General features: G+C 45.2%; 1 protein-coding gene across 1 annotated transcript; it reads right to left on the bottom strand.

The window, feature by feature from the left end:
* Positions 1–678: 678 nt before the first annotated feature.
* OGFOD1 (2-oxoglutarate and iron dependent oxygenase domain containing 1) lies at positions 679–15,576 on the bottom strand. The gene is made up of 13 exons (XM_056862595.1): positions 15,393–15,576; positions 13,253–13,398; positions 10,965–11,011; positions 10,372–10,472; positions 9,293–9,409; positions 8,163–8,254; positions 6,440–6,568; positions 5,884–5,997; positions 4,725–4,804; positions 3,145–3,453; positions 2,397–2,512; positions 1,192–1,250; positions 679–840 (listed from the first exon to the last, which is right to left on the bottom strand). The coding sequence occupies exons 1-13, from the start codon at positions 15,574–15,576 to the stop codon at positions 679–681; spliced, it is 1,656 nt and encodes a 551-aa protein (XP_056718573.1).
* Between the last annotated feature and the right edge of the window lie 2,365 nt (positions 15,577–17,941).

Below are 17,941 nucleotides of genomic sequence, written 5' to 3' on the forward strand. Positions count from 1 at the left end.
TGAACATTAGACTGATGAAGGATGTATGACTAGGCCATCTACCCTTCAGTGGTGGTGATTTAGCGCCTCCTTCAATTTCTGGTACTATGAAACTCTTGTGGTATTGTGCTGAAGCCCTGAGCCCATTCATTTTTAAGCCAGTGGTTGCTTGACCGTTTTACAAGCAAAAGTCGCAAGGGGAAAGGTATGATACCACTGCATTATCAGCTGAACCCATCTTCCTTCTGTTGAAGTGATCACAGATCTGTTTTTTTAAAAAAAACAACACTAGAAAGAAACCATTCTCGGAGTATTTTTAACCAGAGCAGCTCCTTCTTCATTCATGGAGAAACCTGTTTGTAAGATGTTGCTCCAGGACAGAAACCGTTTGCTTGCATCAGCTTTTAATGTCCTTCCCTAGGATGTTCAGGCGCAAGCTTGACTTGAAACTGAGCAGGAATCAGGAAGCGTAAGGTCAAAGCAGATTTAGGCAGTACACAGAGGTTAAGAGGCGTCCAGGACACTGTGGGTCATTTGCTGAAGGCCACAGAATTGACAGGAAAACAGAAGGGGGAGATTGCATAAGAGCCTAGACAGTTCTTTCAACTTGCAGCAGAAGCTACTACTGCTATTTTTAGCTGAGGTTCCAGTCCAAAAAACAGGCTTTCTTTTTTCTAGAGGATGACCCTGTGTTATCAGTTATTCATAATAAACAAAGCAGAAATCCCAGAATCCTGTTGTCTCGCCTTGTGTTGCAGTCTGCTTCAAGCTATGGTGGTTGATGTATTTCACGAATTTCAGTGTCTCTTGGTCCCTGTAAACCAAAGCTAAACAGTTGTTCTCTGGGTTGACAGTCAGCAGCTTGAGGAGAGAACACAATGGGAATGGTTAACAAAGCAAACTGGTTAAGTGTTATTTTTACAGGGTGGGGTGGGGATACATCAGTGTCAGGGTCTTGAGCATCTCTGAGCCTATTTCTACACTATCATAAAATCCAAATTATTTAGGTAGACATCTTAGTCACAAGGGGCATCTAGTAATGCAGCAACTGGTTATGCAGTTCTCTGATATTTCTGGAAGAAGAACTCTTCAGCACCCTGCTACCCCGACTGAGTTAAGGAATGTGCTCAAGTCACAAGCTTGGATGAAGCAAGCCTGAAAACTGGCCGGCTGGCTGCTTCTCTCAGCCTTAGAAGAATCCAAGTTTCTTACCTCTTCATCTTCATCTTTTGCAATGTACGAAGTGAAGCCTCCCCATTCCACATCCCAACCTTGAAAGAGGAAAAAATCAGTATTATTTGAAACCTGGCATAGCTTTCAGAAAAATGCCAATAAAATTGTACTGTCTGGATTAAAGTGAAGCACAAGAAGAAAACTAAGGAAGGATGTTCACTGACTAGATTTATATCCTGCCAGTATGACCCAAGAGCTCTCTAAGAGACTAACACAGGACATAGTTGAGGGGGCGGCAATTCTAGGGAAACAATAATGCTGCTTCAGTGCTTCCTGTCCCCCAACCCAGATGGAGGCAGGCAGTGCTTTGTCTTAGTGATGGATGGTGGAATGTTTTCTAGAAATGAACTTCCCAGTGCAGTCTGCACACAAACAAAAATACCTTTTCTAAAACTGCGTTGTTTTGTAAAATTAATTAACATAGCAAGTTGGTACATTATCACTCAAGTTGGACTGTTCCGTTTAACTTGGCTGAAATACAGCAGCGAGTGCACACCAATTATTACGTAAAATGCCTTAGTTTTTTGCTGTAATATAAGAAAAGCAATATAAAAATAATATAAGAGCATATTTACTGAGCTATCCTGTGTGGTATAGTGGTTAAGAGATGTGGCTTGGAGCAGCGGACTCCGGTCTGAAGAACCAAGTTTGATTCCCCGCTCCACATGAGCGGCGGATGCTAATCTGGTGAACCGGGTTGGTTTCCCCACTCTTCCACATGAACCCTGCTGGGTGACTCTGGGCTAGTCACAGTTCTATTACGATCTCTCTCACTCCAACCTACCTCACAGGGTGTCCGTTGTGGGAGGGGAAGGGAAGGTGATTGTAAGCCGGTTTGATTATTCCTTAAGCGGTAGAGAAAGTTGGCATATAAAAACCAACTCTTCTTCTTCGCAGAAGCAACCCCAAAGAACATGGGTACCTAGGGATGCTTGTCTGTGCTTTGGGTTATGCACTGCAGCATCCCAGAGGGATGCTCTCTGGAAGTGCAACCATTCAGGGAGCTGGAAGACGAGAGCACCCCAGGCTTGCTGCTTTCCCCTAGCACAGCCTCTTGCATCAGAGGAAAAAAACCTTATGCTGGGGGCGGGGGAGAGAGATCCACAGAATCCAGCCCGATACTTCATCCCATCTCATCCAAATGCTTGACAGCTAACAGCACCCCCCCCCCCCCCGCAACTCACCTCCACATCCACAGAAGAACAACAGATCCAAGGCAAACTCTGTAGTCTGGGCATCGTGGACTAGGGTGTAGCAGCCTTCAGTCCATTGTCTCAGCTCTCCAGTGCACTGAGGGACCCTTAAGCCTGACAGAGAGGGAAAAAAACTCCTCAAGCATGCTTTTTCATCTAGTGTTGGTTATATGAATAAACATGCAAAGAAAAACTCTGTACTCGTAAGATGATTTTCAACATGATACCTTTCTAGCCGTTATCTTGCACCTTAGGCAGAATCTGGGGTGTTTGGGGAATGGGGGTTTGTATCTGACAAGGACAGAAGCTGCAGTCATAATGGGAAAGAGCAACGAACTAACCAAAACTGATATTTAAATCATTCTGTGTGCCAGGGTTTTAGTGCTAAGACACAAGAGTTGATGGGAGGTGGCCAGGGTAAAAAAGGTACTTGGCCTAGGTCAGCGAGGCGCCCTGGACTAGCAGGTTTCCAAATTTAAGAGGCTTTCTTCCTTCATAAAAGAACTTGAAACCAGACTCTCTTTCAACGAAAGGCATACTCTGCGCTAGATTTCGGATTCAGTGGTTCTTAAGCTGCAAAACTGTTGTCATTTTCAGAGGTTAATGGATGCCAGTTTTGCATGGCTGCTGTTCCCAAGAGAACGGCTGCCTCTGACGAATGAAGCAGGGCAGGTATCTGCTTCAAACATCTCACTTTGGAGATACTATCAATGGGACCAGGGGGGGGGGAAATCATCACGTTGACTGGGTCAGGATGCTTTTTGTACCGTTTTTGCATCCATTGTTTTCAGAGTTTCCCTGTGGCTCCCCAACACCATTATGCCTGTTGGTTTCCTCTTGGCTGCTCTCTCCTTGTGTGCAGCTGGAAGGATCTCCTACTGCCACTGTTTCTTCTTTTTCTTCTTCCTCCTCCTCCTCAGGAGCTAGGAAATGCAGCTTCAAGCCTGTGAAGTTGGAAAGAAGCAGGAAGAAGGCCTCTGAGCGGAACAGCTCCATGCATTCCTTCAAAATGGCCGGCAGGCTCTCCTCTTCTGCTTTGCCATAACACCTGGAAGACAGGAAGGGTTGCTAGCAGGACCAATTGTGTGTTCCATCCCTCCAAACGAATGATGAAATTCTGCACTAAATTACACTCACTCAAATTAACACTCAGAAATTGTCAGGCAAACAAAGTACTTATCAACTCGTCTGCATAATTTGTCTACTTCCAAGATACAGAATTTGTCATTTTGTGTGGGCGAAGGAAACGCATGAAAGTCTTATCCATCATAAATGCATCCTTTCCTGCCACTAAGAGGTAGGCTCTGGATGGTGCCCGTGAATTAGAACAAATATCACAGCCAACCCATAAGGTGGGGCCACACAGAGAAAAACGGCCACCTGGTGAGATTTGTGGTTGAGCAGGGAGTTGAACCCATTTCCTGTGTCTAAGGGGAAAAGTACACACTGTGAGGTGAAAAACATTACAGGAGAGAGCATGACTCGGGGATTCTATTTCCAACTGCTGTTCTGGTATGCGTGCAACATGTTGGGCCAACGATTTAACCACAACATCATGCTGGTTTTCAATTTAAGATTCATTTATATCTCACCTTTCTCCCTGATGGTGACTCAAAGCAGCTTACATCTTTCTCCTCTCCTCCATTTTGTCCTCGCAATAACCTCCCTGTGAGGTAGATTAGGCTGAGAGTGTGTAACTGGCCTGCAGTCACCCAGCAAGCTCCCATGGCAGAGTGGGAGGTTCAGACCTGGGATTCCCAGTTCCTAGTATGACATGTGGTGGACTCTGATCTGGAGAACTGGGTTTGATTCCCCACTCCTCCACATGAGCAGTGGAGGCTAATCTGGAGAACTGGATTTGTTTCCCCACTCCTACACACAAAGCCAGCTGGGAGACCTTGGGCAAGTCACAGCTCTGTTAGAGCTCTCTCAGCCTCACCTACCTCATGGGGTGTCTGTTCTGGGGAGGGGAAGGTGATTGTAAACCGGTTTGAGTCTCCCCTAAGTGGTAGAGAAAGTCGGCATATAAAAACCAACTTTTCTTCTTCGGCACGCTGGTTCATCAACTTGAAAGTCCTGCTCAACCCTTTCTGCCTGCTGAGAATTTAGGCAGCTGTGCCCACGTTATACAGCTGTAAGAGCTAGCAAGTTTTTTTAAAGCTTAACCCCCCCCCCACAAATGCTTACAGCCAAATTCTTGTCTAGATATTCAAGCTAACACTCATGGGTCTCAGTCCTTGCAAGCCAAATACCTGCAGCACGGAGACAGCAGGAATAAGTTATCTGGATGACCTGTAACCGAAGTGCAGCACTTCCTACCTTTTGTTAGGGGGCCCCCTGCTGTTCCATTTGGGTCCTCCCTTCTTCAGAGCCTCACAGACCAGCTGGAATTTGTCTCCCTACAAACCAAGCACAACAGAACAGTTCGGGTTTTCCTCTGGGCAGTACTACCCACTGGGCAAGAAACCCCTAGCTTCAGTTCTACGATTTGGATTTCACTCTTGGCTTCCCCCCAGGAAGGCAGGGCCAGTCATTAGCCCTAGGGGACACAAAGGAAAGACATGAACTGGTGACTTTGTGATTCTTTGCTCAAGCTCCCGGGCTGTGTTATCTGTTGCTCCCAGACTGCTACCTTCTTGATGTTACCAATGGCAAGAGTCTTTGGCCAGGGGAAGGCGCTAACCACGACCAACTCAGGTTTTCTTTCCAGTCTGTAGCATTGTGAGTGGACAAAATCACTGTGTGAGGCTTTGCATGACATGCTGTTTCAGAAATATGCAGACCAGCTTTGGGGTTCCACTTTGGGGTTCCACTGAGTAACAAACCAGTCCCACTTTGTCGAGGATGTCATCTTTACAGACTCAAAATATACTTGCAGATGTTTGCTTAGTCATAAAAAATGCACTCTTGTGTTCTCCATATCCCACATACCTCTATTATCTCTGCTGCCTTTCATGAGCAGGATACCGTAATTCAATCCTTGCCTTTACTCAGTCTTATGCAAGTTTACACAGAAGCAAAGCCAACTTCCAGGTATGTGAGCATTGTAAAGGATTCCGTATCCATTTTGGTTTGATTTTAAATGCCTTTTGTTAGCTAACTATTAACCTCCCCCCCCACACACACAGTTGAAGCTTCCTAACTTTTTACACACATCCACTGCATATGGAAGTCATGTGCTTTGTTCCTCCAGCATCTTCTCAAGGCCTGCCCTTCATGGTCCTCGTTCTGAAGCTCCAGGTGAAGACCCCCACCCCCTCTCTCCAACAATAGGTTCCTGCTCAAGAGATTAAAATGAACGGCTCCTGGAGAGTGACACAAGTCAGGTATATAAAAGGCCTGATGGCAAATGTTTAGCAAACTATACTACAGACCCCCACCTCTCTCAAGAAGACGGGAATGCTGCTCCTAGTCTTCGTTATGCAGAACTAATTAGTCAGCGTTGCTGTCAGATCAGGATGGCACTGCTGAGACTCACCTTGAGAAAATCCTTCAGCAGGATCTCAGACTGATCTTCAAACTCCTCTTGGATCTGGCTCTGGGACTCCATCTCTAGATACGCCGGATTGATCCAGCGATACAAGATTTCATGCTATGGAAAAATCAAAGAGACAGGCTGGGAACGAGGGTGGGTTATGTTATTATTATTAGTCTTATTAATAATAATAAATATTAATATTAATAATAATAATGTTGCATTTCACTACCTCCCATGATTCCCCCCTTTTATGCCAACGTATCTCTCTGCTAACTGGGGCACACTCCATGCATCGGATGATGTCGGCTCTAGTCCACAAGAGTTTATGCCACAATAACCTGTTAGTCTCTAAGTTGCCACAAGACTCCTTTAGGAGTCTCCCCCGCACCCCGCAATCAGATCATCAGAGATCCTAGTAAGAAAATGAAGGAGGAATGTATGGATCCAGAAAAGCAGCTTTCCCTTCCAGTAAATCAATTAAGTGGCAAGAGTACTTGATTATCTGACTCCATTTGCGGAAGTCAGAATACCTGGAAAAGGAGCAGGGGTTGCTTACATCAAAAGGAATGTGAGGACTCCGTGACAGGAGGGGCTCGACATGGCGTGGTGGCCTGGTGACCGAAGGGCCGTGAAACCAGCCACTCACAGATAACCGACACTTGTCTTTGGAGAGGACTTCAGCCACCTGGAGTGGAAGGAAATTAAAAGAAGTAGTAGTTAGCATCCGCTTCTCCAACCCGGGAGCTAAGTCAACGTCCCAAAGAGGCTCAAGACCTCCTCTGCCAATCTGGAGTTTTGTCCTGTGTCATTTTGAAGACGTATCAAAAGTAACAGCATGTGTATTGGACTCTGATTGAATACCTTGATTTATTGGATTCTCAGATGTTGCTGATGTGTGTATATATATATATATATATATATATATATATATATACACACACACACACACACACACACACACACACATACATATACACACACACACACACTTTTTGATGACTGATGTATTGACATACAATTGGATAATATTGTGTATGCTAGAACTTGTAAAATAGGTTTGGTAGGCCTTTATGTCAAAAATATTTATATACTCTTTAATTATGTCTGTTTAGCTACATGTGCTGTTATTTTTGATACTTTATTGTATTCAGCATAGGTTTTTGTTTTGTATTGTATTTTGAAGACTGGGCCAGGTAAAACATGAAACTGAAGCTACCCTCATCAGTGAAAATACATCCAAACAAAGAAGGCCATGTGTGACCAACAGCTGTGTTTAAAAGCACACAGAGCCCACCATAATCATGCCTAGATTGGTTCTAGGTGGCTTGGAGTTGCAGTGGCTCCTGAGAGACCTTCATTCGGATTTCCCCAAACATCCCTTTTCAAGCAGAAAGAACAAGCCAGGAGGGCATGCCTAAAATACTCAACAGCAGCACCCACAATGGTTTAGGAAGAGGGCATGGCCCTCGGTCAACCTTTCCTGCTATTTGGGAGTCAGAAGGAATTACGGCTCAGTGTTAAAGCATTTGCTTTGCATGCAGAAAGACTCAGGTTCAAGTCCTAGCATCTCTTGTTTAAAAGATAGCAGATATTGGTTGCAAAGGAGTAACCATGTTACTCTGCTGTAGCAAAATAAAGCAAAAGTCCTACAGCACCTTAGAGACTGACAACCATTTATTTCAATATGAGTCTTTGTAAGTCACAGTTCACTTCCTCAGAAATGTGCAGGTAAATTAAACTGGGAGTTCTACTTAAGGGGAAGGTTACAAGGTGGCGGGGGAAGGAAGGATTGAAACAGGAGGGCTGAGAGTCCCGAGAGAACCGTGACTGGCCCAAGATCACCCAGCAGGCTTTGAGTGGGGAATCAAACCCTGTTCTCTAGATTACATCCCCCAGCTCTTAACCACTACAGCACCCAACCTCTGTCTCAACCCCTCCCCCTTGTAAACTTAAGTAGAGCTCCCAGTTTGATTTCCCTCCACGTATCTGAGTTAGTAAGCTGTGGCTTATAAAAGCTCATAGAAATAAATGTTAAGACTTTAATGTGCCACAGGGCTTCTGTTTTATTTGGCAGCTATTGGGAAAAGATGTTTGGGACAGATGCCCAAGAGAGATCCTAGAGAGCAGCTGCCAATCAAAGGAGGCTACATCAAGCTAAATGGACCGATGGTTCAGAGCTCAGTATAAGGCAACTTCATATAAGAGTCTGAAAAATCAGAGGGGGGAAGCAGAACAACATTATGGTTGCATGTGGGCAGGAACAAAACGAGCCCTCTTGCCTGGTGGAAGGAGAATGGCGACACTTCAAAGAAAGCTAGCGAGTTCCACGAAGGGACCAACGACTTGATGATCTGCTGAGGCTGGAAGTGTTCTGGCCGGGGAGAAAAAAAAAATCACACAAATCAGCCTTTGGATAGTTGAATGCATCACCACAATCCTCGTTTTTCCTACTACCACCTCCAGATCAGAAAGCCGGCAAAGGATTTGCATTTTTCGCACCCAGATTTCACCTGCTGCTTCTCCAGACCAGCTGTTTGCATTTCTGTGAATCTTCCTTTGCATCCACCCAAAGCTAATGTGCAATTCAAGAAGTGCTGGGGTTCAGCTCTGCTCTGCCACATCCTTGACTCATAAGCCATGCCCACAGGAGCAAGTAGGAACCAGGCGTTTATTCAGCATTGAGTGTGCATGTGCGAGTTTGCAGAAAAACATGAGAGCTCCACCAATTTGAACTTCTAGAAAAATGGTTCCAGTGGCTTTAAACATATTGAAACTCCTTATGTTGGCAGGATGCAGGCCCAGGGACTAAGGCAGAAGTCCTAGCTCTGTTACCTGAGCCCTCTTTTAACTCGTGATGGTATAACCCAGGACCTATGGCATTTACCACTAAGCTCTCCTGACAGAATCAAGCCGAGATTTAACTTGAAAGAGCCAACATCAAAAATGTGGAAAAGCTCCAGATGAGTTTGCTGACCCCAGCAGGGTAAGGTTTTCAATATTCCCATTTTCATTACAGGTTTAACAGTGCAATCCTAAGCAGAGTTACCCCTTTCTAAGCCTATTGACTTCAGTGAACTGCAAAGGCTGCAGTTTAGCTTAGGACTGCACTAAGAAGTTTCCTCCTGCTTATAAAATCTCAGTCGCTGCAGTGTCTTGGAACATTCTTTTTTTCTGATGAGTCAGGGTTGTGTATCTGTGTGACTGCAGAGGTTAGCTTAGACTGGGGAGAAATCGCACAGGTTTTGTATCCTTGGCAGAGAGTATAAATGCTACACAAGCTATCAAAATGCAGAGATAACCAAGATAGTAAAGGCAGGAAGGTAATGTAACAGGTTGCAATGAAGAGGGATTCTTTTGCTGAAACGTGTAGCCTGCAAGAGGAGGGGAAGGCTCGCAATGCCTCACTTACCGTCTGTGCTGAAAAGGTCAAGAGTGCCCCCGTCACTCCTGTCCCATGGTGGCACAAGGTAGAGGATGAAGGCGATTCGCCGCCCCTCCAGTTCGTCGTGGTGACAGAGCAGGGCATCTGCAATGGCATATAATTCAGCTGAAGGAGCAACTGGGCCAGGACCGGGACTGCCAGGCATGCCAGATAAAAATCAGCAAGCTCAAGTGTTTTGTTTCAAACCCAGCAGGATCGCATTGCCTGGTTCCTACTTGTTACCATAAACAGGTTCGGGCCCTGGTGCTGCTGAGCCAATAAACCACACCAAGAGGGTGAAAGAGGGGGGAAAAACTTATTTCTGTAATCACACAAATAAGATGCCCCTCCAGCTCAAAGGCTTTGAAAAAGAGAAGCATCCTGCAGCTCGCAATCACATACAATATAAAGCATCTCCCCTCCTCCTTCCGGTATACATATTTGGAAATCAAATTTCTAATTGGTACTCATTATTATTCAAGCATGCGTATAACTATCTATGTTATACAAGTAAACTCCCACCGTGATTGAGTGTTCATCCTTAGAGAAGGACCATTTGCTACCAAGGTGTGTGTTTTGGCACACTATATGTAACTAAATAACTCCAGATCACTTTCTACAAGGTCGACCTGAGCTTGTTGTGATTTTTAGTGGTGTTTGTGAAACTCCACGTTCCTCTTGTCAATGTTTCACTCTGTAAAATAAATTCTTTACTTGTGTTACTCACTCTAACCTGTCTTGATCCTTCTTGAGAAAAGAATGGTGTAAGCCTCCTAAATAAAAGTCCTTCAGAGAAAAGGTGCTTGTTTCTCTTACCAGCATATGGAGATAATCGCAATTTTTAAAACTGTATTTATATCCTACTTTCTCATCATGACGCCTCCACAGTGGCTTATAACACTTTAAAAACATACACTAATTCTCTTCATGCCTTCTTAGTCTCCCCTGCTGAGCAAATGCTACAGTATCTTACTCTCAGGTTGAGAGGTCTTTCATGTCCTCCTTGCCAGGCCCCTCTCCGTCCCCTATACAGATGTGTTGATGGAGATGGCAGGGCGTTTCCTCACCTGTACATTCGTATTTGGCACAGGACAAGTCGATGGTTGGCTCCAGATTGACTTGGGCCACATCCGAAAGCCACACCCGGAATTCCTCAAAGAGAACTTTCCTGAGAGACAAGAGGAACCACGGAAAGTGAGCATGCAGAACTTCAGCCGGTACAGCTACCACTGTTGCTTGTGGACATCAGACGTGGGCTGTAACCCCCCTGGGCTTTCTTCTCGAGCTCAAACAGGCCATTACAAAACAGCTGGTGGTTAGGTGGGGGATCCAGCGACTGGGGCAACAGATAAGCAAAATGAATATGTCGTTTGCTTTAACACTAAAACTCAAGTGTGAAGGCTATGCTTGTTTATGCAGAAATAAGCTTCACAGAGTTCAGTGGGGCCTAACTCGCAGCAAGCGCAGGTTAACCAAGCAGGTTAACTTGAGAGATGTACAAAACTGGCACTGAGTTGTCACACTGCAGAATAAGGAGCTTCCTGACAGCACCAGCTGGCTTACTTCCAGGGCTGAATTGACAAAACTGGTTCCTGCTCATCCCATTTGCTTGGCCACCATAACACTATGATTATGCCAGGAAACACAGCAATAACTTTACCTTAGAGCAGCAATGTGAGGCTCTTCTCTCTTCTGGAGGTCATCTGACTTTGCAAATGCAAGAGAAAGCAACAGTTAACAAATTTTATGCTCTTACTCAATATCCTGATACCACTATCTAGACATCCTGTGAGGTAGGTGGGGCTGAGAGAGCTCTAAGAGAGCTGTGACTAGCCCAAGGTCACCCAGCTGGCTTCATGTGTAGGAGTGGGAAAACAAATCCAGTTCACCAGATTAGCCTCCGCCACTCATGTGGAGGAGTGGGGAATCAAACCCGGTTCTGCAGATCAGAGTCCACCGCTCCAAACCACTGCTCTTAACCACTGCACCACGCTGGCTATAGCTCAAGATTCTGGTTCTAGTTGATATCACCATCAAGAGCTGCGGCTCTCCTGGAACATGACATGTAATCTCCTCCCCCCACCCCCGATTGTCCTTAGTGGGCATTCAGTTCTCCCGCATCTGTCTCAATTAAGAAGAAACCTCCTTACTAATGGCAGGCTATGCAGCCGCTTGCCTGAAGATCAAATAACAACTGCCTCCAGTGGATCAGAAAGAAAAATGTTCTCAAAATGTTCTTTCTCTCTTCTTTTTGGGCAACGAACCACTTGCTATGAGTGGCTAAGGCAGGCATATATTTAGCTTTGGCAGATGCACTCGCAGGGCTCATTTGGGCACAATTCTCAGGATACTCTGGTCATTGTCCTGCAGGGTCCCCTACAGCACTGGAGCCTTCTAACAAAGTCTTAATGGTGAATCTGTGCAACTCTCCCCATTTAGCATGGACACACTGGTAGCAATTTGTGCTCAAATGGTCTAAGGAGGAGGGAAATGTTTCTAGTTGCACATATGCCTGACAATTTCACAACTGAGCAAAGATATCTGACGGCCCCCTTTCTCCCCTTTTTTCCATACATTGTGGCAGCATTACCTGATGCACCTCTGACAGTGTAAACATCAGGGGAAGGCCTTGGCCTCTATGCCCTGTTTGCTCTCCAGGGCAACTGGTTGGCCACTATGTGAGACAGAGTGCTGGACTAGTTGAGACCACTGGTCTGATCCAGCAGGGCTCTTCTTATGTTCTACTGCTGATTTGATTTGCTCAATTTATACCTCACCCTCCCTGGCTAATGCTGGGCTCCAGACAACTTCCAGCAAGAGTACACAGCTATAAATACATCAATTAAAACATATCACATTACACTAAAAACTAGACTCAATTTAAAGCATGTAAGGCACCCTAATTCAATAGCCCTTATAAAATACAACCAGGAGGTTGGCAACGATGGGACTCTGCAAGGCCAAATCACTCCAGGGAGCCCACCGGCCAAGGCCAGGAGGGCAAACAATATCACAGAATCATAGAGTTGGAAGGGACCAACAGGGTCATCTAGTCCAAACCCCTGCACAATGCAGGACATTCACAACTACCTCCCCCCTACATCCCCAGTGACCCCTACTCCATGCCCAGAAGATGGCCAAGATGCCCTCCCTCTCATCATCTGCCTAAGGTCATAGAATCAGCACTGCTGACAGATGGCCATCTAGCCTCTGCTTCAAAGCCTCCAGGGAAGGAGTGCTTACCACCTCCTGAGGAAGCCTGTTCCACTGAGGAACCGCTCTGTTAGAAAATTCTTCCTAATGTCTAGATGGAAACTCTTTTGATTCAATTTCAACCCGTTGGTTCTGGTCCGACCTTCTGGGGCAACAGAAAACAACTCGGCACCATCCTCTATATGACAGCCCTTCAACTACTTGAAGATGGTTATCATATCCTCTCTCAGTCTTCTCCTCTTCAGGCTAAACATACCCAGCTCCCTCAACCTTTCCTGATAGGACTTGGTCTCCAGACCTAGATCTTTGTGGTCCTCCTGTGGACAGGAATGGAGAAGGTACAGCAAGGAAGGGGTCAAAGGGTAGGATAGGAAATATGGGGGAAAAGTAGAGAGGGAAAAGAAAGGGAAGGACAGGGAGGCCAGCTGATCTAAAAACTGTTGCTGCCCTCAACCTTATGTTAACACCTTGCATAGCTTTTTGTCCATACAAATCACACAATCCCCAGCACAACATTTGCAGGGGTCAAACGGAGCTGCTCCTTCCTTTTGCAGCAGAAGAAAATTTGGCAGGGGCCAACTCTACCATTTAAAGCCTAAAAGTAACTAATTAGTTCATGGTGTTCAAGGAGAGAAAGTGTGTATGTGTGTGGGGGGCAGATAGAGGTTGGTGATCATGCGTTGTGGAAGGGATGGCCTTTGGGATTCATTCAGAGCTATCATTCAGCGCAAGTACCTGCTTGAATTTGTACAAGTCGTTGCTCTTTTCATGGAAATCCAGGCTCAACAGCTCCTTCTGCAGTCCTTCTAGGAAACTCGCGTTTTGGATGAAGTTTGGGATAACACAGTGGCAGAAGGGAACAGGATCCAGCACAATGGCCTCTTGAGAAAACACAATCAGATTACAGATTCACAAAAGAGCTCCTAATAACAACGCTGCCCTTTGGCTACAGAATGCAGGAACAGCCAGAATATGGACCCCAATCCTAGATGCGAAAGAGCTAAATAAGTGATGAAGGGAGGTCTCACGAAACATATTCAGAGGCCCTTTCTTTTCTAACCCAATTACCGAGGCAAGGGCAAAAATGTCAACTAGCCCTCCATGTGTGGGACTTGCTACTTTGTACATCATTTCTTGTGGTGCCAAGAGTTTAGATTGCTTGTGTTTTTAGACTTGTTAGCTGTTTTGAGTCCAGCTTTGAAGGAGAAAACATGCTGTTTAAATAAACAAAAGAATAAACTAACCCTAGAGTTTATTTTTCACTGCCAGAGAAAACAAATTATATTTGACGAAGGAAATTTCGACTCTCAAACACTTACACCCCAAAACTCTTATTGGTCTCGAATGTGCTTGCCTCTCAAACACTCATACCCCAAAAATCTTATTGGTCTCTACAGCAGACCAACACGACGACTACCCTCTCTCTATATACTATCTCTACATGTTTATAGTTACCATCCCGCAATCTAAAGCCTGACATGCAATAAGTTCCTCCCTCTTCCCAACTGCTGGACGTAGAAGCTTTTGAATAGATTTGGGACTCCAAGACACATTAGATTTGAACCTTGGTCTCCCTGATCAAAATACTTTTGGGGATCCAAAAAGCGGGGGTGGAGGCAGAATATATACTTTTTAAAAGCAAGCGCAGAGCACCTCACGCAGCCTTAAGCGGTACTGCTCATATTGCCAGGGCAGGTGCTACCATTAGGTGAACTAGGCGGTCGCCTAGGGTGCAGACCTTAGAGGGGTGCAGAACTGGCCTGGGGCACAGCTTTAAACAGATTAGTGTCTTGAAGAAAATGCAAATGGCAATTTATATTTTTAAAATTTAAAATAAGTACCACAACAGTGCTATGTGTGTGTGTGTGTTAAGGGCCGTCAAGTCGCTTCCGACTCATGGCGACCCTATGAATGAAAGTCCTCCCAAATGTGCTATCTTTGACAGCCTTGCTCAGGGGACGTATGGGCCTATGGGCAATTGCCCATGGGCAATCGCTGTCCTTTGTTTTAGTACGTCCCTTGCTCAGATCTTGCAAATCGAGGGCTGTGGCTTCCTTTATTGAGTCAGTCCATCTCTTGTTGGGTCTTCCTCTTTTCCTGCTGCCCTCAACCTTTCCTAGCATTATTGTCTTTTCCAGTGACTCTTGTTGTTTCCTGATGTGATACGACAGCCTCAGTTTAGTCATTTTACCTTCTAGCAACACTGCTATGGAATATAATTAATTATAACGTCTTATTAAAAGTTTTGTAGGAATGCATCAGGCTTTTTTTTTTCCTACAAGACATCTGTTTTTGAAAATTGGTTAGCAACGGGAGGGGGGTGGCCACAAGTAGTTAGCCTTGCCTAGGGCGCAAAAAAAAAAAAGAAAAAAAAAGAAAAAAAGACTGGCACCGGCCCTGCATATTGCAATAAACAATTATTGCAATTTTTAAGGTGCCATCGGCTTTTTGCAATAAGCAATTATTGCAATAAACAATTATTGCAATTTTTAAGGTGCCACCGGCTTTCTGCAATAAGCAATTATTGCAATAAACAATAAACAATTATTGCAATTTTTAAGGTGCCACCAGCTTTCTGCAATAAGCAATTATTGCAATAAACAATAAACAATTATTGCAATTTTTAAGGTGCCACCGGCTTTCTGCAATAAGCAACTATTGCAATAAACAATAAACAATTATTGCAATTTTTAAGGTGCCACCGGCTTTCTGCAATAAGAAATTATTACAATAACCAATTATTGCAATAACCAATTATTGCCTTTTGTTTTTATCATGAAATGGCACTGGTCTATGACCTCCTCAGTGAGGACTAGAACTTTGGCGCCGCTGTGTTTTGTTTTTAAAAGAAGGACCCCCGCCTCGCTCTTCGTACCGTGCTTGAGGGCCTCCCTGCGGGCCCAGGCGGCGGCCACTTTCTCCCTCGCGAGCGGCTCCTTCAGCGCCGCCGAAAACTCCGCCCGCACCTCCCGCTTGAGCCGCTTCTTTCCCCCGGCTTCCCCAGGCGAGGAGGCGGCATCTCCGCCAGCCGGGAAGGGACCCCTCCGCCTCCCACTCATCGTGTTCTCCTCGTGCCCCCTCCTGTGCCGGAAACTACAAGTCCCACCATGCCTCGCGCACCAAGGGCCGGCCCAACGAGTAGGTTCTCCAATCAGAAAAACGGACATGGGAGGAGCGATCGGAACCATAGGCTGGAAAAGACTGTCTGTCTCGTGACGTGAAAATGTTATAAAAAAAATACTGTTCTCACTTTCTATGTGTTCCCACCGATGTATTAAGAGTTTGAAAACGTTATAAAAAAATACTGTTTGCACTTTCTATGTGTTCCCACCAATGTATTAAGAGTTTGAAAACGTTATAAAAAAATACTGTTCGCACTTTCTATGTATTCCCACCGATGTATTAAGAGTTTGAAAACGTTATAAAAAAATACTGTTTGCACTTTCTATGTATTCCCACCAATGTATTAAGAGTTTGAAAACGTTATAAAAAATACTGTTCGCACTTCCTATGTATTCCCGCCGATGTATTGAGTTTGAAAACGTTATAAAAAAATACTGTTCGCACTTTCTATGTATTCCTGCCGATGTATTAAGAGTTTGAAAACGTTATGAAAAATACTGTTCGCACTTCCTATGTATTCCCGCCGATGTATTAAGAGTTTGAAAACGTTATGAAAAACACTGTTCTCACTTTCTATGTATTCCCGCCGATGTATTAAGAGTTTTAAAACGTTATAAGAAATACTATTCACACTTTCTATGTATTCCTGCCGATGTATTAAGAGTTTGAAAACGTTATAAAAAATACCGTTCGCACTTTCTATGTATTCCCGCTGATGTATTAAGAGTTTGAAAATGTTATAAAAAATACTGTTCGCACTTTCTATGTACTCCCACCGATGTATTAAGAGTTTGAAAACGTTATAAAAAATACTGTTCGCACTTCGTTTGGCCCCTTTGGCTGTGAAGACATCTTCCAACCATTTATAAGCAGTGGTATCCAAAAACCCTTTTAAAGCGATGTTTTTTATAACATTTTCAAACTCTTAATACATCGCTGGGAATACAAAGTGCGGTAACCCCTGATATCTATGGGTTTTCCCCCCATATGCTTTCCATAACAGACAACGGCGTATCTCTGTTTGGTAAGCTTGTGTTGGGAAGGGAAAACGAGGATTGGTTTGAGGGCGGAAGTACACGCCTGTGTGAGGTTCCTGTCTTTTTGGTCTATCTAGAAGCGGCTGGTAAAGGGCTGGCTAATCAAAGCCAATGACAGTAGAAAAGAGCAAGAATCCAGTGACGCCTTACAGACTAACAAAATTTCAGGCAGGGCTAGAGCTTTCGTGAGCCACAGCTCACTTCTTCAGATCTAAGAACATAAGAAAGGCCATGCTGGATCAGGCCAAGGCCCATCAAGTCCAGCAGTTTGACCACACAGTGGCCAATCGGGTGCCTCTAGGAAGCCCACAAACAAGACGACTGCAGCAGCATTATCCTGCCTGTGTTCCAAAAAGGGTTGCAAACCTCCAGGTACTAGCTGGAGATCTCCTGCTATTACAAGTGATCTCCAGCCGATAAGAGATCAGTTCCCCTGGAGAAAATGGCCAATTTGGTCATTGGACTCTAGGGCATTGAAGTCCCTCCCCAAACCCCGCCCTCCTCAGGCTCCACTACAAAAACTTCCCACCGGTGGCGAAGAGGGACCTGGCAACCCTAGTTCCACAGAACCTCATATAATAGGCATGCTCCTCTGATCCTGGAGAGAGTAGGTATGCATCATGACTAGTATCCATTTTTACTAGTCACCATGAATACCCCTTTCCTCCATGAACATGTCCACTCCCCTCTTAAAGCCTTCCAGTTTGGCAACCATCACCACATCCTGGGGCAGGGAGTTCCACAGTTTAACTATCTGATTCTTCAGAGCTCACACCGTGCCAGAACTTTTGTTAGTCTTTAAGGTACTGCTGGACTCTTGCTCTCTTTTTTTTACGTGGACAGATGAACGGGGCTACCCTTCCTGATCTAAAAGCCAATGAGAACGTCAAAGGCATCCTTTCATCCACCAATAGGAACGGCTGTTTCTCCAGCCAATGAGGACGTCAAAGGCATCCTTCCTTCCACCAATAGGAGCGGCTTTTTCTCCAGCCAATGAGGACGTCAAAGGCATCCTTCCATCCACCAATAGGAGCGGCTGTTTCTCCAGCCAATGAGAACGTCAAAGGCATCCTTCCATCCACTAATAGGAGCGGCTTTTTCCTCAGCCGCTGTCCTCATTGGTTCTGGCGTTCGCACCAATGCGGTACGAGTGACGGTGACGAGGGGCCGGCCTTTTCTTTCCCGCCTCATCCGCTCTCTGTCCCCGTCAGTTGCCTAGAGTGCTCGGAAGGAGGCGCCTCGACGCCGCGTCTCTATGGTTTCC

The sequence above is a fragment of the Euleptes europaea genome, chromosome 17 (assembly GCF_029931775.1).
Source record: "Euleptes europaea isolate rEulEur1 chromosome 17, rEulEur1.hap1, whole genome shotgun sequence".
In the NCBI taxonomy this organism is placed as follows: Eukaryota; Metazoa; Chordata; class Lepidosauria; order Squamata; family Sphaerodactylidae; genus Euleptes; species Euleptes europaea.